The sequence below is a fragment of the Podarcis cretensis genome (genome assembly GCF_951804945.1).
Source record: "Podarcis cretensis genome assembly, chromosome: 8".
Lineage (NCBI taxonomy): Eukaryota > Metazoa > Chordata > Lepidosauria > Squamata > Lacertidae > Podarcis > Podarcis cretensis.
The window spans coordinates 3,380,487-3,405,536 of NC_137177.1; the positions used below are offsets into that span (position 1 = coordinate 3,380,487).

Consider the following 25,050-nt stretch of genomic DNA (forward strand, 5'->3'; position numbering starts at 1 on the left):
TACTCATTGCAAAATATTGGAAGACACAAGATCTGCCCACCCTGGAAGAATGGCAGATGCAAGTAATAGACTATATGGAACTGGAGGAAATGACTGGCAGAATCCGAGACCAGGGAGAAGAGTTGGTGGAAGAAGATTGGAAGAAATTCAAAGACTATTTACAGAAACATTGTAAAATGATTGAATGTTAAAATGATGTTGGATTGAAACGAACTGGTTTTAGCAACAAGGTTAAATAGGATTATGTAAAAATGGATTGATATTAGGTGAAAATTCGAAGTTATAACATGTGAAGATAAAGAACTAAGAGAATCATAGAATCATAGAATCCTAGAGTTGGAAGAGACCACAAGGGCCATCGAGTCCAACCCCCTGCCAAGCAGGAAACACCATCAGAGCACTCCTGACATATGGTTGTCAAGCCTCTGCTTAAAGGTAAAGGTAAAGGTACCCCTGCCCGTACGGGCCAGTCTTGACAGACTCTGGGGTTGTGCGCCCATCTCACTTAAGAGGCCAGGGGCCAGCGCTGTCCGGAGACACTTCCGGGTCACGTGGCCAGCGTGACATCGCTGCTCTGGCGAGCCAGAGCCGCACACGGAAACGCCGTTTACCTTCCCGCTGGTAAGCAGTCCCTATTTATCTACTTGCACCCGGAGGTGCTTTCGAACTGCTAGGTTGGCAGGCGCTGGGACCGAGCAGCGGGAGCGCACCCCGCCGCAGGGATTCGAACCGCCGACCTTTCGATCGGCAAGCCCTAGGCGCTGAGGCTTTAACCCACAGCGCCACCTGCGTCCCTAAAGCCTCTGCTTAAAGACCTCCAAAGAAGGAGACTCCACCACACTCCTTGGCAACAAATTCCACTGTCAAACAGCTCTTACTGTCAGGAAGAAAACAAAGAGGGTATGGATTTGCTGAACTAACTATTAACTGGAATACAAAAAAGGGAGGTGTGAGGAAGTCATGAAAATAAGTAAATGAATGGTAAAATAACAGAAAGAGGGATTTATTTTTAACTGTTTTTATTTTTTTCTGGTTTTTGTATTTTTTGTATTTTCTTTTTACTATTTTTGTAACTTTTTTTGTTGAAACTCTAATAAATATTATTTAAAAAAGAGAGAGAGAGAGAGAGAGCCAGAGGAGTTGGAAGGGATCTCCAAGCATCATCTAGTCCAACCCCCCTGCGATGCCCGGCCCGCGAGTGCCTGCGATTGGGCATCACCGTACCCCGTCTCCCTCCCCGCCCCAAAAATGGAAGATGACAGCAGCTGTGGTCGCTGGGTCTCGCTTTGCATCTTTTGGGGAGGCAGAGGAAAAGGCTACTTCTTTGCGCAGCGCCCGGGAAATCCTGGACACGTCCTCTTTGGGGGGGGGGCTAGTACCGGATTTACGTGAAAGCTAAATAAGCTCTAGCTTAGGTCTCCACTCTCTTGGGGGCCCCCCAAAAAAATTAAGGAAAAAAACCTGGATGTGCATTTCCAAAATATAAGATATAAAAATAAAAACTACATATAGCAACAATGTTTTGTGTTGTGTGTGGGCCTATTACGTCCACAAATTGTGTTGTTGCTTAGTCATTTAGTCGTGTCCGCCTCTTCGTGACCCCCTGGACCAGAGCACGCCAGGCACTCCTGTCTTCCACTGCCTCCCGCAGTTTGGTCAAACTCATGCTGGTAGCTTCGAGAACACTGTCCAACCATCTCGTCCTCTGTCGTCCCCTTCTCCTCGTGCCCTCCATCTTTCCCAACATCAGCGTCTTTTCCAGGGAGTCTTCTCTTCTCATGAGGTGGCCAAAGTCTTGGAGCCTCAGCTGGAGGAGACTCTTGAGAGTCCCATGGACTGCAAGAAGATCCAACCTCTCCATTCTGAAGGAAATCAGCCCTGAGTGCTCACTGGAAGGACAGATCCTGAAACTGAGGCTCCAACACTTTGGCCACCTCATGAGAAGAGAAGACTCCCTGGAGAAGACCCTGATGTTGGGAAAGATGGAGGGCACAAGGAGAAGGGGACAACAGAGGACGAGATGGTTGGATAGTGTTTTCAAGGTTACCAGCATGAGTCTGACCAAGCTGCGGGGGGCAGTGGAGGACAGGAGTGCATGGCGTTCTCTGGTCCAGGGGGTCACGAAGAGTCGGACACGACTAAACGACTAAACAACAACAACAACAACAACAATTAACACTACGCTTTTTCCGTTTTGGGGTCCCAGTTTACACAGACACAAGCTGCCACCTGGGTTATCCCTCAGTTACCAGGTCTTTTCAAACAAGATATATATCCTGGAAGTCACCCTGTAATGGGGCCTATTGCTGCGCAACTCAATACGCTGAACAGACCTTTTCCTTTTTTTGAAATAAAAAAAAGGGGGTCACGAAGAGTCGGACAGGACTAAGCAACTAAGCAACAACACTGCCTTGTTTTAATGCTCTCCTTGGTTGTTTTTATTTTTTAATAATAGATTTTTATTAGGATTTTTTTTTTAAAGGTTACAGAAAAAAATATATATATATAAGTAACAATCAAAAAAGAAAAAGAAAGAACAATGGTTATTTTAATGGTGCGGGCAGCTTCCAAAGTTTGCATTTCCGCACGAGGAAGCTGCACCTGTTGAATTCCTGCCTGCCGCTCGGCGCTCCAAGGCCCGGGATGGGAAATGAGGGGCGCGGCGAACGCCAATCAAGCTCCCTTTCGCCAATCCCCGCCAGCTTTGCTCTTGCGCGCGAAGGTCCGCCCCTTTCTCTTCCCCGGCAGCTGATTGGCTTATCCTGTCTACACGGGAACCAGGTCCGGCCGGTTTCGCTTCCTTTCCACTGCTCTTCCTCCAGGCGCGGTTTGTTTTTGCGGGAGGAGTGGTCCCTGGGCACGCAGGAGGGAGAGGGCTGCCTGCTCCTCGGGGGGGGGGCAAAGAGCCAGGATTAGACCTGCCATGGAAAAGGTAGAGAAACCTGGTTTCTGCAAGAAAACAAACAAGCAGGTAGTATCACTTTTTGCTTCTGGGCGGGTGGCAGAACCAAGCTTGAATTTGTTGTCTGTACTCCAGTTCACTCTTAATTCTCACAGCAAGAAAGCAGCCTCGGGTTTTTTTCCTTTCCAGGTGCGCAGCCTGGGAGTCATTTTGGACTCACAGCTGTCCATGGAGGCGCAGGTCAATTCTGTGTCCAGGGCAGCTGTCTACCAGCTCCACCTGGTACACAGGATGAGACCCTCCCTGCCCGCGGACTGTCTCGCCAGAGTGGTGCATGCTCTAGTTATCTCCCGCTTGGACTACTGCAATGCGCTCTACGTGGGGCTACCTTTGAAGGTGACTCGGAAACTACAACTAATCCAGAATGCGGCAGCTAGACTGGTGACTGGGGGCGGCCGCCGAGACCACATAACACCGGTCTTGAAAGACCTACATTGGCTCCCAGTACGTTTCCGAGCACAATTCAAAGTGCTGGTGTTGACCTTTAAAGCCCTAAACGGCCTCGGTCCAGTAGACCTGAAGGAGCGTCTCCACCCCCATCGTTCTGCCTGGACGCTGAGGTCCAGCTCCGAGGGCCTTCTGGCGGTTCCCTCATTGCAAGAAGCAAAGCTACAGGGAACCAGGCAGAGGGCCTTCTCGGTAGTGGCGCCCGCCCTGTGGAATGCCCTTCCAGCAGATGTCAAAGCAATAAATAACTACCTGACATTCAGAAGACATCTTAAGGCAGCCCTGTTCAGGGAAGTTTTTAATCTGTGATGTTTTAGTGTATTTTTGGTTTTTATGGAAGCCGCCCAGAGTGGCTGGGGAGACCCAGCCAGATGGGCGGGGTACAAATAATAAATTATTATTATTATTATTTCCTTTTTTTTTATTATTAAAATTTTTTCCATGAAAAACTCCAGTCATATCAATTTACACATCACATATTTTAGCTTATTGGACCTCCCTCAACTTCTCTGACAATCATTCGTAGTTCGAATCCTATCTTCACATTCCTTAATTTTAATATTGCCATTAAACACTATATTTCTGACCTTATTTGCTTTCTAACAATATTCCTTGTATTTTCACAAAGCTTCTTTAAAGCACACTAGCGTTGTACAGTCCTCACATGCAGTTTTCAAATACTCCGTAAATTTTCCCCAGTCCTCAAAAAACCTGTGATCCTTTTGGAATCTGATTTTCCCAGTTAATTTATCCAGTTCTGCATAGTCTGTTAATTTTGTCCTCCATTCTTCCAAAGTCGGTACTTCTTCTTGTTTCCATTTTTGGGCCAACAGTGTTCTTGCTGCGGTGATTGCATACTGAAAAAGTTTACAGTCTCTATTTATGTCCATTCTTGTTATTCCCAGCAGAAAGGTTTCTGGTTTCTTAACAAAGCTATATTTTAGCATTTTCTTTAGTTCATTATATATCATCTCCCAGAACCCCCTTACTTTCTTACAATCCCACCACATATGCATGAATGTACCTTCTTTCTCCTTACATCTCCAACATTTGTTACAAGTTTTTTTCCTTTCCAGGGTAGCGCTGCTCCCAGAGAATGGGGGAGAATGACAGGCCTCCGTCCCAAGGTATTTTAGTTTAAAACCTCTTCAGCTTTTATTTCCGAAACTTGACCGCAGTGAGAGACCAGACATGGGACTTGTTAAAAGCAAGAGCACGTCCACAGATGGAATGGAAATCCAGTGCCTGGTGGATTTGAACCCGTTGCCTGAGGAACTGCTGGAGCTGATCCTCAGCTGGGTGCCTGCCCGGATCCTGGTGACCCGCTGCCGCCTGGTGTGCTGCAGGTGGAGGGATCTAATTGACAGGCCCACCGTCTGGAAACTTCAGTGGGAGAGGGACCCGCGGATGCACGATGCCATTGAAGCTGCCCAACGATGCCCCCGAATGGACTGCCGCCGAGTCGGGGTCCTGCGGCCCTTTGGGAGGAATCTGATCAAGAATCCCTGTGGGACAGGTGAGGGAGCTGATGGGTCAGGCAGGTGGGAGGCAGGGAGTCTAAAGTCCAGAACTTGTCCCTTCCAATGCTTGCACTCTAATCAGAGACACTGTTGGGACTGTGGTGTGAGGAAACGTACTCTGCACATTCCCAGAGGCAATTCTCAATGCTTTCCTTTTTTCTTTCTGCTTATCTCTCTTTTTTTAAAAAAATATTTATTAAAATTTTACATAATAGAAGAAATCACAATCAAATGAAACAAAACAAAGCAGAGAAACAATCATTAACCACACAATCTAACGATAGTCTAACAATAAAGCACAATAAAGAACATAAAACAAACAAAAACCAAAAAAGAAATGAAAATCTAGTTTTAACTTATTGTCTTTATAACCCTCTTTTCTGACTTCCTCACATCTCCCTTTTCTGTGTTCCCCTTTACAAATTCCAATTCAGCAGTTCCTTACCTTCTTTCCAATCTTATTCAATATTATACATTTCAACCTATTATGTTTTCAATTTCCCTTTCCTTTTAAATCCATTTTTCACATTTTTCACATGTTCTTTGTAGCTTAAACCCTTATATCGTTTATTTAGTTTCAACATATTTTTACTCTAGTCTTTTCACCCCTTTTTCTTAAGACATTTTTCCATATTTCTTTTTACTATGTCACTGATGCCAATTTATCTTTATATCAAACATCTTTTTAACATTCAAACATTTTACAATGTTTTTGGAGATATTCTTTGAACTTCTTCCAGTCCTCTTCCACCGACTCTTTTCCCAATTCTCAATGCTTTCCAAAGCAGGAGCTAAAAACAGCTATTAGCCATGATGTCCACATCCTGTCCTCCCGAGGCAGAAGCATTATGGCTCTGAGTACTGGTGGTGCATTGTACTCATGGATGCTGGATTAGATGGGCCTTGGGCCTGATCCAGCGGCCAGGCTCTTAATAATAATAATAATAATAAATTTTATTTATATCCCGCCCTCCCCAGCCGAAGCCGGGCTCAGGGCGGCTAACAACAATAAAATAATAATACAACATTCTAAAATCATTTCATTAAAATTAATTCAACTCAAATTGATGGCAACCATTAGGCTAAAGGCTAAATCTTCTGTGAAGATTGCCAAAGGAGGGAGTCAGGCTGCGCCCTGACCAAAGGCCTGGTGGAACAGCTCTGTCTTGCAGGCCCTGCGGAAAGATGTCAAGTCCCGCAGGGCCCTGGTCTCTTGGGACAGAGCGTTCCACCAGATTGGAGCCACAGCCGAAAAAGCCCTGGCTCTGATTGAGGCCAGGCTAACCTCTCTGTGGCCTGGGACCTCCAAGATGTTTTTGTTTAAGACCGTAAGGTCCTCTGTGGGACATACCAGGAGAGGCGGTCCCGTAGGTACGAGGGTCCTAGGCCGTATAGGGCTTTAAAGGTTAAAACCAGCACCTTGAACCTGATCCTGTACTCCACCGGGAGCCAGTGCAGCTGGTATAGCACCGGGTGAATGTGATCCCGCGGCAAGGACCCCGTAAGGAGTCTCGCCGCGGCATTCTGCACCCGCTGGAGTTTCTGGGTCAGTCTCAAGGGTAGCCCCACGTAGAGCGAGTTACAATAATCCAGTCTGCATTCCTATGACACCCATTCTTACATTCCTATGTCAACTTGGGGCTGATTCACATTTACTTTTTACTCCAAGCTTTCTAGGCACAATTCTGCATTTCCCCGGTTTGTTTCCAAGCCGTTCTGTTTGTTTGTTTTGCACTACTACGTTCCCCAGGAAGGTCCGCTCTTTAATGCTGAATCGGAACAAACGGCGATTCAGGTCTTCCACAGATTGCCAAGAGTGTTTCTTTGTGGGGAAAGCAGCAGGGGGAGGAAACAAAAACGGACAGCATCCAAGAAAGAATGGACCTAGAAAGTGCGGAGGAAATTAGTGTGGATGAGCCCTCGCACTTTGCATGTGAAAACGACATCCCCACTGATATCCATTATTGTGCCCACAGAACAGTTTCAACACTGGGTGATCCAGCATGGAGGGAATGGGTGGAGAGTGGAAGAGAACAGACAGCATGTGGAAGGCGCAGAGGCCCAGACTTGCTTTGCCTCATCATACGTGTGAGTCAATGTGGGAGACGTCACAATCCCAATTTTTTGGGCAGCTCCATTTCCCTGTGGCCTGGGACATCCTTTTTAACTGCAGCTGGCGGCACAGCCAGTTTCTCCTCTCTGAGTTGCCACTTTTCCTTGCCTATTCCCTTACAGGTCACAAAGTCTTAGCTGCTTTGTGTTTCTGTAATGATGCTGTCTTTCTGGAAGACGCAAGGACCCCAAAGCGCTGTAAACATAGCATTAATGTCTTTGTTGTCCCCCACCCTGCCCAGGTGGTGTGTAAAATCACAGCTGATTGATTTGCTGAAAGAAGGTTTTCCGGAGGACCTCATGGATACCTGCCAACCTGATGTTATTATCTGTGACTGGTGAGCTCTACTCTTCTTTTGATCTCCTGAGAATTAGCCTACATAATATTAATAATAATAATAATAATAATAATAATAATAATAGTAATAATTAATTTATTTATACCCCGCCCATCTGGCTGGGCTTCCCCAGCCACTCTGGGCGGCTTCCAACGAAATATTAAAATACAATAATACATCAAACATTAAAAGCTTCCCTAAACAGGGCTGCCTTCAGATATCTTCTAAAAGTTTGTGTAATGGTTCTAGGGGGTTGCTCATGCGTAAGTTGCCGCCACTCTTGGCTTGGTTGCCTGGTTGAACCCTTTCTGTCTGGACAGCCCTTCACTGCGTGGCTGTCTCAATCGCTGGCAGAATCCGTCAGTGGGCGTTTCTTGAACTTCTTCCAGCAAAGAAGTTCTTTGACGCCCAGTCGCCTCCTACTCTCCCTGCATGGAAGTCTTCTGCGCAGGGAGGGTGTGGGCAGCGGAGGACCCGTGCTGTCCCCGCTGGTCTCTGGTGAGGAGTCCAGGAGCCTTTTCTCCGATTCCCCCATCTGCCCCCCTTCTCTCCTGGTGTTACGTTGATTTCCTTCCCCAGCAGATGGGCTGCCTCTCTCCCTGCTGGGACCCTCTCCGGCATCGCTCTGGAGCCTTCCCTCCACCTCTGGCTCTGATGGCAGTTCCCTGACAGTTTGGTAGTTGTTGTTCTCTTTGACATCTGGTGGGAGGGCGTTCCACAGGGCGGGCGCCACTACTGAGAAGGCCCTCTGCCTGGTTCCCTGTAACTTGGCTTCTCGCAGGGAGGGAACCGCCAGAAGGCCCTCAGTGCTGGACCTCAGTGTCTGGGCTGAACGATCGGGGTGGAGACGCTCCTTCAGGTATGCTCCATTCCTTTCGCTGCCTTGGCTATACCCCATCCTCTCCGCCATCCCTTTCAGGTGGGGTGCCCGGGAAGACTGCGGCTGCAGATACAAAATCCGTGTGGAGCTCCTGGCAGCGGATTGGTCAGTAATTGCCGAATTCAATGCTAATCCGGATCCCATTCCGCAGTGGAACGACGCCCAGTATCAAAAGGTGTTCTTTCCTATCCAAGGTTCTTTCCTATCCAAAAGGCTGCACGGGAATAGTACTGATCCAGATGCAGATGCAAAGCCAAAACCTGGGGGGGGGGGGGAGCAGTTAATTGTGCTCTAAAGAGGCATAGCAGTCTCATTTGTCAAAACAGCAAAAGTCTAAATACAAGTGTCAGGTAAGATTACTTTGGAGCTAATTATAATAAAGTCAGAGCATTCAGTTAAAACTGGGTGATCCAACAATTGCTCCTTAAAACAGACTTATTCTGAATTCCTGCTCCATTTGTTGCCAGGTTTACCACTCTCCCCGAAGGGTGGCTGCTTTATAGGGCACAGGGAACAAGCCCATGATCTTGGCGTTAATATCTTGTAATTTTAAATGGGAGCATTGAAGGGGACAGAACGGGCGAATTCACATCCCTTTCAGGAACGGGAGCCTCCACTGATTGCTTTGCAGCCTTGTGTAGTCTGTTAAACGCTATACAGTGGTGCCTCGCAAGACGAAAATAAGCGGTTCCGCGAGTCTCTTCATCTAGCGGTTTCTTCGTCTTGCGAAGCATCCCTATTAGCGGATTAGCGCTATTAGCGGCTAAGCGGCTATTAACGGCTTAGCGGCTTAGAAAAAGGGGGGGAAGGGCAAAGACTCGCAAGACGTTTTCGTCTTGCAAAGCAAGCCCATAGGGAAATTCATCTTGCGAAGCGCCTCAAAAAAGGAAAACCCTTTCATCTAGCGGGTTTTTCGTCTTGCGAGGCATTCGTCTTGCGGGGCACCACTGTAACCATCTGCAAGGCGATAAAACGCCTCAAGAGTGTCCACGTACCCTTAGTTTTAACACTAAACCTTAGCACTCAGATCGCTCGTACAGGGTGTACATGGATGCTGAACACAAATAAAATGGACAAGTAAATTATTACGTCAAAACATAAGGGCGATCATGTACTCCAAAGGTAGCCTTCTGTATCGCAATGCACTCTTATCTGCAAAGACACCAACAATAGTTTTTACTGTTTAATCCTGCTCTTGCAAAACTGTTTGAAATCCAAGGCTTCATCCAAACTACCTGTTAAACAGTCCACGCACTGGTGTGACCATGCATGTATCGCCATGAAAAAATCTCTTAACAGAGGAAGACTGGCTGTACGGAGAGCAACATTGGCCAACGTTGCCTTGGGAGGAAGCGCTGCAAGGCTTTTTAATTAAAGCAAAAAAGATGCAGGACACAAGAAACGCATGGCAAGCTTTCTAAGGTGATCTGCTTTCCAAGGGTGCTTCTCCTTGACTTTTTGCTCCTGTCTCTGCCTCTGTAGGTGTCCCACGTGTTCAGGAGTTACGGCCCCGGCGTTCGCTACATCCAGCTCTGGCACAAAGGGGTGGACACACAATTCTGGGCCGGGCATTATGGGGCTCGCATCACAAACTCTACGGTGCTGCTAAAACTCTCACCGGAGCCCCTGCGGTCTCCCACCAGGGTGTTTTTCTCGCTGCCACCAAAACATATTCCACCCAGGTCACGTTCTTCCAGGTGGAGAAAAATCCTGAAGTGATGACAAGACGTCATTGATGGCTTGCAAGGAGGAATTTTGAGACATAGGAACCTAAACATTATATATATATATATATATATAGAATTAAAGAAACCCTTTACTGTGAAATTAAATAATCTTTGTTTAACAAATGTTCCGGGGTTTTTTTTGCACTCTGAAAATAACTTAAGTTCACAAGACACCTTGAGAAAAGGCTGTTTTTTAAAATGTTTTATATTCTATTTTTTTGTTTTCTATTTCTTCAATTTACTATAATAATCTCACTCACTCAATAAATAAATATTTAAAAGATTTGGCTGGTTCCTTGAAACTCTGTGAATATTCTGCTTGCAGCAACCAGTATCTTCCGGGTACTTGGCCCAACCGCTCTCTCTCTTAAGACAACCATGCTAGTCTTAAAATATTAAAATGTTTGTTCTTTGGGCACCCAGCCAAGCAGATAACTAATGGAAGAAAAATGGAAATTGCCCGTTGACCGCAAACTTCTGTAGGAAGAGATGACTGGAGGACACTGCACATGGGATATCTTCTCCCCCACCAGACCAGATGGGCCTTTCAAAGTCTTCTGCCTCCACTTCTGGGGCAAGATCCATCCAAGATCTAACTAGGGACCATGCCTGAGAAAAAATAGGCCAGGGTGACCATACCCAATAACACAAAAAAATTACAGTAAACCACAACAGACAACCAGGACAACCAAAATCCATGAATCCACACTCTGTAAGACATGAGAGAATGCAGAGGGGAGGAAAGAAGATGGCGAACGTCCTTGGCTAGGGGTTGCCATATTTCAAAGAGCAGAAAATTAGGACACACTTGCCAACTTCTAGTTTTAACTGTGGATCGCTATAACGAGGCTGCTCATGAAAAAGAGGACGTGCCTTGGAAACACAGGACAATATGGCAACCGTACAGCCTCCAGCCCACAGAAATTCCTTGTCAGAAGTGCATGCAGGAGCCAGTCCCTGTGACCGGTAGCTATTCGCAGGACTGGGGCCTTCCTAAGTTTGTTTCAGAGAAGCAAGACGCGACCGCACAGGTGAGGCCGATTGGTAACTCGCTGCACCTGGTGGCAAGAGCCGGGAAGGGATATAAGGTCAGCATTTCCCTTTGGCTCTATGCCACAGCAACATGTTCCCTGCCTTTCTGCGTTTTGCTCCTTGACTCCCTGCTTCTTGATCCTCGAACCCTTGACTTTGTGACTCCTTCCTTCCTGATCCTTGGACCCTTGACTTCATGACTCCCTGCTTCTCAACCCTCAGACCCTTGACTTTGTGACTCCTTGCTTCTTGATCCTCGGACCCTTGACTTCGTGACTCCCTGCTTCCTGACCCTCGGACCCTTGACTTCGTGACTCCTTGCTTCTTGATCCTCGGACCCTTGACTTCATGACTCCCTGCTTCTCAACCCTCAGACCCTTGACTTCGTGACTCCTTGCTTCTTGTCCCCGGACCCTTGACTTCGTGACTCCCGGCTTCCTGACCCTCGGACCCTTGACTTCGTGACTCCTTGCTTCTTGTTCCCGGACCCTTGACTTCGTGACTCCTTGCTTCTTGTCCCCGGACCCTTGACTTCATGACTCCCGGCTCTCTGACCCTCAGACTCTTGGCTTCCTGACTCCCGGCTTCTGGACCCCCGTTCCTGCTCCTACCCCGCCATCTTGCCCCCGGTCCCGACGTCCTCAGCCATGACTTTGACTGCCCATAAACCGGACCATGACATTCCTCCTAATTTCCACTTTTGCCAGCGTGGACCAGAGGACGTTCATTGAACAGGATGTGGCAGAGAGCAAGATCGCCTAAGGATGGGGTGGGATTCCTCAGTTTCAAAATAAAATATGAACAACCCTAGGGGGTGAATTGGAGGAAGGAGATCATTGGATATGATATTCAGTTAGAATCCTGGAAAAGGTTGTGGAAGGGAGGTATTAATTTTGCTGCATGCAGTGCACTTAAAGAAAATGTTACGAAAATGATGCACAGATGGTACCTAACACCAGCTAAACTTGCAAAAATGTGCAAGACAAGAACCAATGAGTGCTGAAAATGAAAAGAAAGGGAAGGTATCTTCTACCACATGTGGTGGACTTGTAAAGAGGTAAAGGCTTTCTAGGAAATGGTATATAATAAGTTAAAGAAAATGTTTTAAAATACTTTTGTTAAAAAACCAGAAGCCTTTTTATTGGGTATAGTGGGTGAAAAGATACCAAGGGAAGATAAAAGACTGTTTATGCAACAATGGCAAGAACTCTTTTAGCTCAAAAATGGAAACAAGAAGTAGTACCAACAATAGAAGAGTGGCAGATAAAGATGTTGGACTTTGCAGAACTGGCGAAGCTGACGGGCAAAATCTGAAACCAGCATGATCAAGTATTCCAAAAGGACTGGAGTAAATTTATACGATATCTGACAGATTATCGTAAGCGATTAACATCACTAGCAGGGCTGTCCGATGACTTGTAATGAGAAGTTTTCTTGACTTGTAATGAGAAGTTTTCTACCTTTCTATATTTATTTAAATTTTGAGCTATTTTGTAATGAGTGCAATTGGAATTGGAAAACGTACAAAATGCAATGATATAAAGGTTAATTTTGAAAGCCCTGAGGCAGGAGGGAAGGAAGTCGATAAGCTCTAAAGCTGTATTTTAATATTTTGTTGGAAGCCGCCCAGAGTGGCTGGGGAAGCCCAGCCAGATGGGCAGGGTATAAATAATAAATTATTAAATTATGATTAAATTATTAAATTATTACTATTACAGTATAAAGAGCCAGGGAGGTAAAGTGGATAATAATGATGTGAATGTATATTATTAAATGGAAAATAAATAAATAAAATTATATATACACACACATACACACCGTATTTTTCCATGTATAAGGCCAAAATGGGGAGAATGTCATACATGGGGGGCATCTTATACACTGAAAAATATGGGGGGTGTATGTATATGTGTATATATATATATATATATATATATATATATATATATATATAAACAAAATAAAAAAATTCCTTCCAGTAGCACCTTAAAGACCAACTAAGTTAGTACTTGGTATGAGCTTTCGTGTGCATGCACACTTCTTCAGATACACTTTTTCAGATACACACATGTGTATCTGAAGAAGTGTGCATGCACACGAAAGCTCATACCAAGTACTAACTTAGTTGGTCTTTAAGGTGCTACTGGAAGGAATTTTTTTATTTTGTTTTGACTATGGCAGACCAACACGGCTACCTATCTGTGTTTATACATCTTATTTGGCTGCGATCTTCCAGAAATCGTTGCCTTGAGGAGAGAGACGAAGGCAGCTCCGTAAAGGGAACCATTTTGAGCTTAGCTCCAGCAGGGGAGAAAAAGGCAGGTCTCTGCCCCGCTGGCTCAAACCCCTGCCTGTTCTGAGGAGAAATGTCTAACCTCTCCACAGAAACAACCCTGGATCCAAAATTAAAATGATTATTGTTAGTAGAAGTAGTATTATATTCTTCACCAGATTACCTCACCCCCTTCAGCTCCTTATTAGGTCTCTGAGGAAGGAAGGAGCGGGCACAGAAAATCCCAACGTTTCTGAGGGAATCGCTTTGCAACGCCCTCCAAACAGAGGGATGTTCAAAAAAGAAAAATGCACAACCTTATGCACCCAGTGCAGAGAGTAGGCTACGCCCATCCGCAAAAACGAGGCTCAAATTTAAGTTTTTGTGTGTGAAAAATCAACACTCTGCAGTGGTTTCGTGACCCAAATGCACAGACCTAAACCCTCAGAGACATATTCAGATACCTGGAGGTTCCAGAAGTGTTAAATATAGATTATATTCGTTATCCTTTTATTACAGCAAATACTGTTCATCTTAGGTGATGCACTTCAGAGGGGTTGAGATAATTGTGCAATATTGCTTTAATGGGGGAGAGAGAATCCTTCAAAAGAAGGGTGGATTATCGTATTTTTCCATTATTGGAACAGGAATTGCACACCTATAGCCAAAGGTACTTTAATAAAAGTCGGGGAAGAGTTGCAAGGATTTTTAATAATGGCGTTTCATTCAGTCTAATGAAGCGGCTTAGGGAACAGGAGCTTTTTAAATTGACCCTGGGGTAAATGCAAATCCTTCTGTTCAAGTATTATATTCTTCTTCTTTGATTTGTGTTTGTTTTAGGGAAAAAAAACAACCCAACATATTTATTTAAAACATCAGATACTTTAAAAAATAAAACCAGAATCTTTAAAACTTGATTTTTTTGCTTGTTCTTGCGGCAGCTCTCACGACCTGTAAAGGTTTCCAATGATTGTAAGTCTACAATAAAAAATATTACATCTCAAACTGGTTCATCATCAGTTTCCGACTATACTCATAGGCAAGGAACAAGGCACCGTTCGCTGGGAAAGCTCGGATCATCGTAGGTTTCAGTCCTGAGTACAAGGCAAAGATACCTTCTTTCCGGAGCACGCTTGCAAACGTTACCATGAAGCCTGCCTGCTTTCCATCCATGGAAAGGACCTGAATTCTAGTTTTGATGCAGTCAATGGGATAGACAGCAATCCAGAGACACACGCCACCAAAACCACCGCTGACCATCAGCGCCACAGGGCCTAATTCCTCTTTTGGCCTTCCAAATGCCAAAAACGTCCGGCTCAGCTCATAGCCTCCAAAGAACAAAAAATAGCCCGGGATTTCACGCAGCAAAGTGCTGGAGAAGCCGCGGTAGAATCCAAGGGGACCGTCCTTTTTCAGGACACCTTTCACTACCGACCAAACTGTACTGCGTCCTCGCACGACCTCCCCGGATAAGTGCATTTCGTGCATGGCCTGCAGGCGACACTTCACAAGTTCGGTGGGGCAGAGGACCAAGGTGGCAAAGGCAGAAGCAAAGGAGCCGGCGGCGGCGTTTTGAAGGTCGCTCAGCGTTGCTTTCTTGTCCAGCCCAACGATGCTCCTTACAACGCTTTGGCAGAAGCCGTAGCACATGAAGAGCACGGCGTTTTCGGCAATGTTGGCGACCAGAGCTGGGGTGGTGCCCTCGTAGAAGCCTCGAAGCCCCACTTGCTTGTAAATCTTCACGAAACAGTCCACAAACCCTCGGTACATGGCAGGGAACGTCTGCATTTTCACCTTGGCGGTATCAAATGGCTGGCCAGTAATCACACGGGCAGTGCCTCCTGCAGCCCCGGCCATGAGGTCAATGGCAGCTTGGATGACAGGGTTGTTTTTCATGTTTCCCACTGGTTTTGTGGCGGCTCTAAATCACCAGGTTTGCTGCAGCCCACGGAGAGATGTGATGGGTAGCTCTCTCCAGCTCCAACTCGCCAGCGACTCACCCGCATCGCCTGCCCTGGACCCCCTTCTTCTTAGATGGTTGTTATTATTACCTTCCTCTACCACAATTACTATATTTCAGTCCTTCCTTTAGAGTACTTATGGTGGCTCACATAATAAACTATAAGCAATTGTGCAGTGGGTGTGTCCCCCCCCCCCCAACAAATGCCCCATTGTGATGTTTGAGGCAGCTTTACTTGGTCAGAACAACTGCCGGCCGGTGGGGGAAAGTGGTGTCCACAAGCATATAAAGTACAAAGCCTTAGAGAAATGCAGGCTTACATTTTGTTTTGTTGTTTAGATGTGTCCGACTCTTCGTGACCCCCTGGACCAGAGCACGCCAGGCACTCCTGTCTTCCACTGCCTCCTCCAGTTTGGTCAAACTCACACTGGTCACTTCGAGAACACTGTCCCACCATCTCGTCCTCTGTCGCCCCCTTCTCCTTGTGCCCTCCATCTTTCCCAACATCAGGGTCTTTTCCAGGGAGTCTTCTCTTCTCACAAGATAGCCAAAGTCTTGGAGCCTCAGCTTCAGGATCTGTCCTTCCAGTGAGCCCTCAGGGCTGATTTTCTTCAGAATGGAGAGGTTTGATCTTCTTGCAGTCCATGGGACTCTCAAGAGTCTCCTCCAGCACCATAATTCAAAAGCATCCATTCTTTGGCGACCAGCCTTCTTTATGGTCCAGCTCTCACTTCCATACATCACTACTGGGAAAACCAGAGCTTGAACTATACGGATTATACTATAGCTTACATTAACACATGTGTAAAAATTAAGCCACTTTCTCAGAGGAAAAGCATGCCTGTGTTATCAAAGCCGGATGCTTAATTCAGCAAGAAGGTCACGGCAAGGTGGTATCTGGTTTTCGACATCGCTATATATTACAAGCTAAACATTGTGATATATGGATGTCTAAAGTCAGGATGCAGCTATTTAGAGGCATTGGCTGTCTTCACATTTCCCCCCGCATTGTGGTTTTTGCATAGCACACACACATCATGATCCGCGATATATTGCCGGGCCACAAATTATGAATCCGAGATCACGATATGAACTTCAAACCAGTTTTAGGCGATATATCGCCCAGCCCCTAATGTACGTCATGATTCGTGATATATTGCCAGGTCAAAAATTATGAAATCGCTATGACGATATGGGCTTCGAACCATTGTTGGATGATATATCGATATATTGCCCAGCCCTAGACTGGGTGCCTGTTTTCTCTCTATTTAGCTGAAGGCTGAGTTTTCCTGCACAAACATTCCTGGGGGTATAGGGCGGTATACAAATTTAATAAATAAAATGATGATTCTTGGCCCATTCTTAAAATAAGCAGGTTCTCCTAGCGACCTCTGTTTGTCACAGTTTTCACATCTCTTCTATGTAAGCTGTCTTTATCGAAACACATACAGTGGTACCTCGGGTTACATGCGCTTCAGGTTACATACGCTTCAGGTTACAGACTCCGCTAACCCAGAAATAGTACCTCAGGTAAAGAACTTTGCTTCAGGATGAGAACAGAAATCGTGCTCCAGCGGTGCGGCAGCAGCAGGAGGCCCCATTAGCTAAAGTGGTGCTTCAGGTTAAGAACAGTTTCAGGTTAAGAACGGACCTCCAGAACGAATTAAGTACTTAACCCGAGGTACCACTGTACTACGATTACCCCTGCACAATCTGCAAGATAAAAAGAAAACCAGATTTCCGCACAAGAAAACGCACTAAGCGATTGGTTTGTGATCAGAAACCGAGTTTTCATCCAGCAGAGAGGGTGACACATGGATGTGCAGCGAGGCAGGTGCTGCAGCCCTTCTTCCCACATTCAGGGAGTGGAGCAAGGGCCCACAGGGTTCCCAAAGGCGCCATCTTCACAAGGGTTGCTGCAGCAGCCCTGGCTCCCCTGGCAGCAAGTTGAGCCAGGGCAAGCCACTAAATTCCTAGGGCACCCTGAGGAGGCCCAAGGTGCCACGGCGACCATTGTGGTGGTGATGGCTGCCCCAGGGACACTGGTGCCTGAGCTGTAGGCTGCTTTTAAGAGAGGCTTTGAGGGGGCAAGTGGGAGGCAGGTCGGAGTCCCAGAGAGAGTGGCAGCCCCTCGGGACTTGGCGGCGGGAGGCATGGATCCAGCAGACATGGCAGAAGTCGGCAGAAAGGAGGAGGAGCATGAGCCAGAGACATCTTCACTGAAAGCTTGTTTCAGCCAGGGTGAGTCCGAGGCTGACCTCAAACTCGGACCACATTGGGCAAAATCTTCCTGCATCGCAGGGGGTCAGACTAGATGACCCTCCTGGTCCCTTTCAACTCTATGATTCTATAGTAGCCGGCAGCCTCATTGTCCTTGAGGCCAAAGCCTCTTTGGGGGTAGGAGGGGATGTGGAAAGTCTCCAGTCCTGGAATAAATACTGGGCGCCCAGCCTTCTGATCTCGCTTGGCCACCTGAGCAAAGCCTTTTTTCCTGGTCTTGAAACCCCGGCAGCAGCAAATTATTGCAGCATTTTCTGCGTGACAGGATAAGAGCAACGTATTATTCTGGCTGCTGCTATCATTAACAGTTTTTATATAGGCTGCCCGATAATATACTGCCACATGTCACCCCAAACTCTGATCAGTGCAAGATTCCAGGGTTTCCAGGCGCTTACCCAGGGTTTGTGTTTCCTTTTGGAAATGAGACACAGCAGAGACTGTGGTGTCATCAGGATATAGGGTTTATTTACACACATACACAACCTGAGCCTGTGATGGAGGGGATCACAGCATCAACACACCAAAAGGGTCTTGTTTCTCCCATAGCCACAGCCTTGGAGTCAAACAGAAGTAAGCCATGGCGCACTCTTGCTCTCTGCCTTTTGCAGCCTGCAACCTTTCCCCCTCTAGGTCACATCACATCAAATTCTGCCCTCAATCTCCTGCTTTGTCCTACTAACTGTCTAAGAGAGGGAGGAGGTGGCCCACCCATTTGGCACAGAGCCCCTATCCTTGGTTCTCTTAATGGCTCATCAGGAAGCTAGCCTGGCTTATGTTTTAACACTTGCTGGGTTCAGGTGCTCAAAGGTCTGGCTAATAATAATAATAAATTTATTATTTGTACCCCGCCCATCTGGCTGGGCTTCCCCAGCTACTCTGGGCGGCTTCCAACAAAGATTAAAAATACATTGAAATGTCACACATTAAAAACTTCCCTGAACAGGGCTGCCTTCAGATGTCTTCTAAATGTCAGGCAGTTGTTTATCTCTTTGACATCTGCTGGGAAGGCGTTCCACAGGGCGGGCGCCACTACCGAAAAGGCCCTCTGCCTGGTTCCCTGTAACTTCTCTTCTCGCAGCAAGGGAACCGCCAGAAGGCCCTCGGCACTGGACCTCAGTGTCCGGGCAGAACGATGGGGGTGGAGACGCTCCTTTGGGTATACTGGGCCTTTGAGGCCGTTTAGGGCTTTAAAGGTCAACAACAACACTTTGAATTGTGCTCAGAAACGTACTGGGAGCCAATGTAGGTCTTTCAGGACTGGTGTTATGTGGTCTCGGTGTGTTATGTGGTCTCGGTGGCCACTCCTAGTCCCCAGTCTAGTTGCTGCATTCTGGATTAGTTGTAGTTTCTGGGTCACCTTCAAAGGTAGCCCCGCGTAAGGCGCATACATTCAGTGTGTGGCTAACAAAAGATAAAAGAATAAAACACAAATGGCTGGAGGGGTTTTTGGTGTTTGGGGGAGTTCTTTTTGGTGATCTGACCCACAGTTATCCTGAGTGACATCTCTCCCCTCCCAGTGATTTAGCAGAGGGGACCATAGAGCACAATCCAGTTGCACCAAACTTTCATTCTCCTTGAGCAGCAAGGATCCTAATTGCTAAAAACTGGGGGGGGGGAAAGAAACTGTGCCAACAAGAAAGGAATGGTAAGATAAACTGTTAGAGTATGTTGAACTGGCTAGATTAAGAGAGGCAATTAGAGATCACACTAGACAAGAGTTTCAAAAAGCATGGGGAAGATGCAGAGAATACTCCACAAAACAGTGCCCTAAAATACATACCTTGACTTGTTTCAATTAATGTCTGCGGGAGACTTTGTGGATATTTGTTATAATTAGAAAAATCTTAATAATTATTCATAAAGGAAACAGTTTATAAGAAGTAAATAAGAAGGCCAGATACAGGATAAAGGAAGTCTTTTATTTGGTTGTTCGTATTGTCGTATGTTATGGTCTATGTTATGTTCACGTTTAATGAGGGTGGGGGGTTGTGTTATGTTGTAAATAAAATTCCAATAAAAATAAAAATAAAATAAAAAATAAACTTTCATTCTCCTTGGACAGGGGCTTTTGAGCAATTGTTCTGGATTGTATGCTATGGCCCATACGTTCACCTCCCCTCTCTAGGGAGCTGCCCTTTCCCCTCAGGTGACCAGCTATAATGACCTAGACGGCTTTCATCTTCCTCCCTCACCCTCAGGTTTGAAGCAGCTGCATAAGACCCAGGAACTCTGCAATGCCACCTTGGTAGCTGGAGGGAAGCGGTTTCCGTGCAACAGGTGGGTCCCATGCCAGACAGGAGGGCCAGAAAAGCCCTTTTAGCATATGGAGCCAAGCAGCCCTGCTCCTTCTTAGAGTTCCTCCACATTTCCGCTTCTCCTGTGATTCCCAGGCACAGATCCAAGAGATTTTCCTTTTGTCCTTCCGCATTCCCTGCTGTTTGCTACTGAATCAGAACAATCTGTAGAAAAACCGATTGACGTTTATTCCAATTCAGCGGTAAACAGTGTGTTTTCCCAGAGAAAGTGGTGGGGCAAAAAAATAAAAACCTCTTACATCCATGCCAAGAAAATCCCAGGAATTTGGAAGTTTGGAAGCCTCCCTAATATCCCACTGTGTGGGAATGTGTAGGCAGTGCCGTTGGATATGGGAATTTATTTATTCATTTCAGGTCTTATTCACAGGGTGGCATGCCAAAGTTTGACTAAATACAATTTGAAAACCAACTGGAAACAGTAACAAAACAGGGGAAGACAAAATAAAAGCCTGAAAATCCCACCAACAGAATAAAACACAATTTCCCCCCAAAATTCAAGAGAGTTATTCTTGTATGCAACTGCAGCGGCTCGAATACTCGTGGCCAAGGGATGGAAAGATCAGGAGGCTCCAAAAATAATACATTGGCAAATCAAATTACAGGAATTTGTGGAGATGGCTCAATTGACTAGCAAACTCAAAGCAAAAATTTGCGGAAAAATGGGATGGTTATAGAAGATATGTTCAAAAATACAATAATAGTTTTGATTCCATGCTAGCATTCGAGTGACAAAGGAAGTAAAAGGAGGTGGATAACAATTAAGGATTTATTATGTTTTCTGAATGTATTGGGAAATTTATATAGAAAGGTTTATTTTTTGGTGTACATTCAATTCTAAGATAAAACATATGCGAAGGGACTTGACAGGAAATTGAAGAAAAGAGTTTGTAAGATAAAAGGGAAAAAAATATTTATTTTCATTATTATCACTATTATTATTATTTTTCTTCTTCTTTTTCTGCGTGTGTGCGTGTGTGTGTTGGGTATGGAATGTTTGTGAGGAAATAAGACGGTAAATAGGGGACGCAGGTGGCGCTGTGGGTTAAAGCCTCAGCGCCTAGGACTTGCCGATCGAAAGGTCGGCGGTTCGAATCCCTGCGGCGGGGTGCGCTCCCGCTGCTCGGTCCCAGCGCCTGCCAACCTAGCAGTTCGAAAGCACCTCCGGGTGCAAGTAGATAAATAGGGACCGCTTACCAGCGGGAAGGTAAACGGCGTTTCCGTGTGCGGCTCTGGCTCGCCAGAGCAGCGATGTCACGCTGGCCACGTGACCCGGAAGTGTCTCCGGACAGCGCTGGCCCCTGGCCTCTTGAGTGAGATGGGCGCACAACCCCAGAGTCTGTCAAGACTGGCCCGTACGGGCAGGGGTACCTTTACCTTTACCTTTAAGACGGTAAATAACAAATAACAAACATAATACTGATGTATGTAATTTTTATTTCTCAATTACATTTTGTGGTAGTATGGTTGTAATGTTTTTTGTAACATAAAATCATTCAATAAAAATTATTTAAAAAAAAAAAAAACACAACAGAATAAAACACAATTTCCCAAACCATCTACAGTCTAAAACTCATGGACAAATAGGAAGCTCTTAACCAGGTGCTGAACAGCTTTTAATGTCAGCACTTGGCGTGACTCTTTAGAAGGGGGAGTTCAGAGTTAGAGCATAAAAACACAAGAAAATCCTGCTGGATTAGGACAATGGCCTACCTAGTCCGGCCTCCTGTTCTCACAGCGGCCAAGCAGAGGCCTGCGGGAAATCTCCAAGCAAGATTTGAACACAAGAGCAACTCCTCTCCCCTCCCATGGTCTGAGCTAGTACTCAGAAGCACCACCGCAGAAAAGACCCTCTCCTTTGCAGAAGCACAGTGTGGTGCAGTGGTTAAGAGCGGTAGACTCGTATTCTGGTGAACCGGGTTTGCTTCCCTGCTCCTCCACCTGCAGCTTCTGGGTGACCTTGGGCCATAGAATCATAGAATCCTAGAGTTGGAAGAGACCACAAGGGCCATCAAGTCCACCCCCCTGCCAAGCAGGAAACACCATCAGAGCACTCCTGACATGTGGTTGTCAAGCCTCTGCTTAAAGACCTTCAAAGAAGGAGACTCCACCACACTCCTTGGCAGCAAGTTCCACTGTCGAACAGCTCTTACTGTCAGGAAGTTCTTCCTAATGTTTAGGTGGAATCTTCTTTCTTGTAGTTTGGAACCATTGCTCCGTGTCCGCTTCTCTGGAGCAGCAGAAAACAACCTTTCTCCCTCCTCTATGTGACATCCTTTTATATATGTGAACATGCCTATCATATCACCCCTTAACCTCCTCTTCTCCAGGCTAAACATGCCCAGCTCCCTTAGCCGTTCCTCATAAGGCATCATTTCCAGGCCTTTGACCATTTTGGTTGCCCTCCTCTGGACACGTTCCAGTTTCTCTGAAGTCTCTCAGCCCCACTCACCGCACAGAGTGTTTGTTGTGGGGGAGGAAGGGAAAGGAGAATGTTAGCCACTTTGAGACTCCTTAAATATCAAATCCAAACTCCTTCTTCTTCTTCACAACATACCTCCAAGAGAAGAGATATGATTTATCCCATTTTTCAGGTGGGGCAACTGAGGGTAAAAGGATGGTTGGTACTTGAGGGTACCCAGCTGCTCCACGGCTAATCCGACGGTCTCCATTTCCCACACAGGGCCCTGTTAGCTTCCGTCAGCCCTTACTTCCAGGCTGTGTTTATGAGCGACTTTAAGGAATCCAGAGACGGGGAGGTTTTGCTGAAAGACATGGATCCTTCCCTCCTCCAGAATCTGCTAGCCTACCTCTACTCAGGGGAACTGGCCCTCACTTCAGAGAACGCTGAAGATCTGTTCACAGCAGCCAGCCGGCTTCAGGTCACACCAGCCCTTGAACACATCAGCAGGTAGCTCAAGAGGTCTGGCTCCTCTTACATTTCTCCCCAACACCTGTTTCGAAAGCCAAAGGAATAAGCGGCTTCCACCCACAGGATTTCCAGTGACGTTCTTTCTTTCCATTGCTCCCTGGCAGATATCTATCAGAGAGGATCTCCAAGGAGAACTGTTTCCACTTGTACATGCTGGCCTACGCTCACAACAACCCCACCTTGCTGCGAAGCACAATGCACTACCTGGGCCTCAACTTTGAAACCCTCTTGGAACACAAGGATTTCCCGAATCTCGACCTCGGAGCTTTGATCTGCCTCATCTCCTCGGGCCATTTAGTCATCACCTCCGAAATGTACGTCTTCTGGGCTGTGCAGCGGTGGGTGGCGGCCGCACCCGCTGAGCGTCTTCCGGTACTCAAGACGCTCCTGCAACATGTCCGCTTCCCTCTCCTGACGCCCAGGGAAATTGCACAAGTCCAGGAAGACGTAGCGACGCTCGACCAGCAAGTGGAATTGCAGTGGCGAGACCTAGATGGGGCAGGGAGGCTGCAGGCAAGCGGGGGTCTCCGGCAGGGCATGTACCAGGAAAGAATCATCTGCATCAAAGTGCCTCGCTTGAGGGACATCCTCTCCGTCAACGAAGATATGGATTGCTACATGGAGTGCTTGGATCCAGCTACGGGGTCCAGGACCAAACTGCCACCTTTAGAGCTCGTGGCACTCCCTGGATGCTCAGCCCTGGATCACAAGCTCTACATCTCAGGGGGAAAACACCCTGATGGCTCCTACTCCCAGGCACTGCACGAGTACAACTCTGTAGCCAACCACTGGCTCCAGCTCCCCGCCATGTCAACGCCCCGGTCCGTCCACATACTTTTGACTTGCAAGCACAAGCTGTTTGCCTTGAGTGGCTGGAATGACACAGGCCCCCTCGCCTCTGCGGAGAGTTTTGACGTGGTTAAGCAGACGTGGTCACCCATCGCCAGCCTGCCCGTCATCCTGCGCTTCTCCGCCTCGGCCTCGTACAAGAACAAGCTCTACCTGATCGGAGGAGATGCCGATTCCGACGAAGTGGTTTACCAGGGCATCCTTCTCTATGACATCCTCTTGGATACCTGGGTACAGGTGCCTCTGGAATTCTGTCTCCACGGTGCAGCTGCTGTCACCATGGAGACCGGGATCTGCGTCCTAGGGGGCTTCTTTGCCAAAAAAAACACCCAGGCGTACCCAAACAGCAGGTTCAGCCAGCTTCTTCCGTGTACCTCGAAATGCTTTTTCATGCGCGAGGATGGCGTCATAAGCAACGAGGTCACCATCCCTCCGCTGCCCCTGCCCCTTGCCTTTGCAGGCGCAGCTTACTTCCAGGGGAAAATTTATGTGATGGGAGGGGTATGCACCTCCAGGACTCACGATGCCATCTACCACTGGGAGCCTGGAGAAAGTTGCTGGACTCAGTACCCAGAGAGCCTCACGGGCCAAGGAACGGTGGTGCGGAGGGTGCTGAAATGCGTGACCCTGAAGGTGCTGAAGCCAAACTTGAAGGCGCTTGTCCAAGATGATTCTGCAAGTCGGGTGGCTATTGGGCTTGCAGACACCAAACTCCCCTTCAAAGAGAGGAGGGAGGATAACACCCCCAGTTGTCCTCCAGATCCCTTGACATCTTTGGAAGCTGGCACACCGTAAGAGCTGAAGAATTTCCCCCAAAGGGAAGAGATATTTTCATCCGGACTCCTCCAGTATTTAGCCCATTAAAAACCTAGGACATCTCTCTCTCTCTCTCTCTCTCTCTCTCTGTCAGCTTCTTTCTCACTTTCCTGTATCAAGGTGGGCACTAAACATTCTGGGCCAACATGTTAGCATTTTGCACAGGTTCAGGGCCCAACATTCAGCAATTCCTCCCCCCCGCCAAAGCTAAGGGGAATTCAGGGCAGAAGGAGTTTCCTGTGGAGCAAAAAGCACTGGAAACTTAGTGTCTCTGTAGAATCTTTTTGTTAACAAATGTACAGGTTGAGCAGGTATGGTGAGGACATGGAAGCAAACATGCAGGCCACCGGTTTCAGCTGGAAAGCAATCTCAGCCCTTGCAGATTAAAATAATCCTAACAGCACAGTATATGTCAATAAAGCATGGTGGCTGGGATGAGGTCACCTGCCAGCAGACACTGCAAGCAATATGTCTACAGGACAGGTGACAACTGTCTGGGGCAGTCTGGCTCCTCACCCAGCTTCAGTCTTTTGACTTAAGGCATTTGACAGAAGAATGAAGATTATAGTTTGCTGACTGAAGAAAGCATTGACTAAACCTCTGTTGCGCCA

The 25,050-nt window shown here is 46.9% G+C and overlaps 2 protein-coding genes and 1 pseudogene across 5 annotated transcripts; 2 read left to right on the forward strand and 1 right to left on the reverse strand.

Annotated features, from left to right (window-relative positions):
- The first annotated feature begins 2,593 nt into the window (after positions 1-2,593).
- FBXO27 (F-box protein 27) lies at positions 2,594-10,270 on the forward strand. Of its 2 annotated transcripts, none has more exons than XM_079985715.1 (6): positions 2,594-3,091; positions 4,486-4,925; positions 6,906-7,017; positions 7,284-7,379; positions 8,299-8,434; positions 9,742-10,270. In XM_079985715.1, exons 2-6 carry the CDS (start codon positions 4,601-4,603, stop codon positions 9,976-9,978), a joined length of 906 nt encoding a protein of 301 aa, XP_079841841.1. In that variant the 5' UTR covers positions 2,594-3,091; positions 4,486-4,600; the 3' UTR covers positions 9,979-10,270. The 2 variants fall into 2 exon arrangements, with proteins under 2 accessions (XP_079841841.1, XP_079841842.1); XM_079985716.1 differs by having other exon boundaries at positions 2,594-2,971.
- Positions 10,271-13,983: 3,713 nt separating this feature from the next.
- LOC307222786 (mitochondrial ornithine transporter 1 pseudogene) lies at positions 13,984-15,618 on the reverse strand (annotated as a pseudogene). The gene has a single exon. The product of its transcript is annotated as a mitochondrial ornithine transporter 1 pseudogene (transcript).
- A 1,722-nt stretch (positions 15,619-17,340) lies between these two features.
- On the forward strand, positions 17,341-24,509 carry LOC307221163 (kelch-like protein 6). Of its 2 annotated transcripts, XM_079985495.1 has the most exons (4): positions 17,341-17,491; positions 19,729-19,807; positions 22,526-22,753; positions 22,879-24,509. In XM_079985495.1, the coding sequence occupies exons 1-4, from the start codon at positions 17,404-17,406 to the stop codon at positions 24,416-24,418; spliced, it is 1,935 nt and encodes a 644-aa protein (XP_079841621.1). In that variant the 5' UTR covers positions 17,341-17,403; the 3' UTR covers positions 24,419-24,509. The 2 variants fall into 2 exon arrangements, with proteins under 2 accessions (XP_079841621.1, XP_079841622.1); XM_079985496.1 differs by lacking the exon at positions 19,729-19,807 and having other exon boundaries at positions 17,360-17,491.
- Positions 24,510-25,050: the final 541 nt, after the last annotated feature.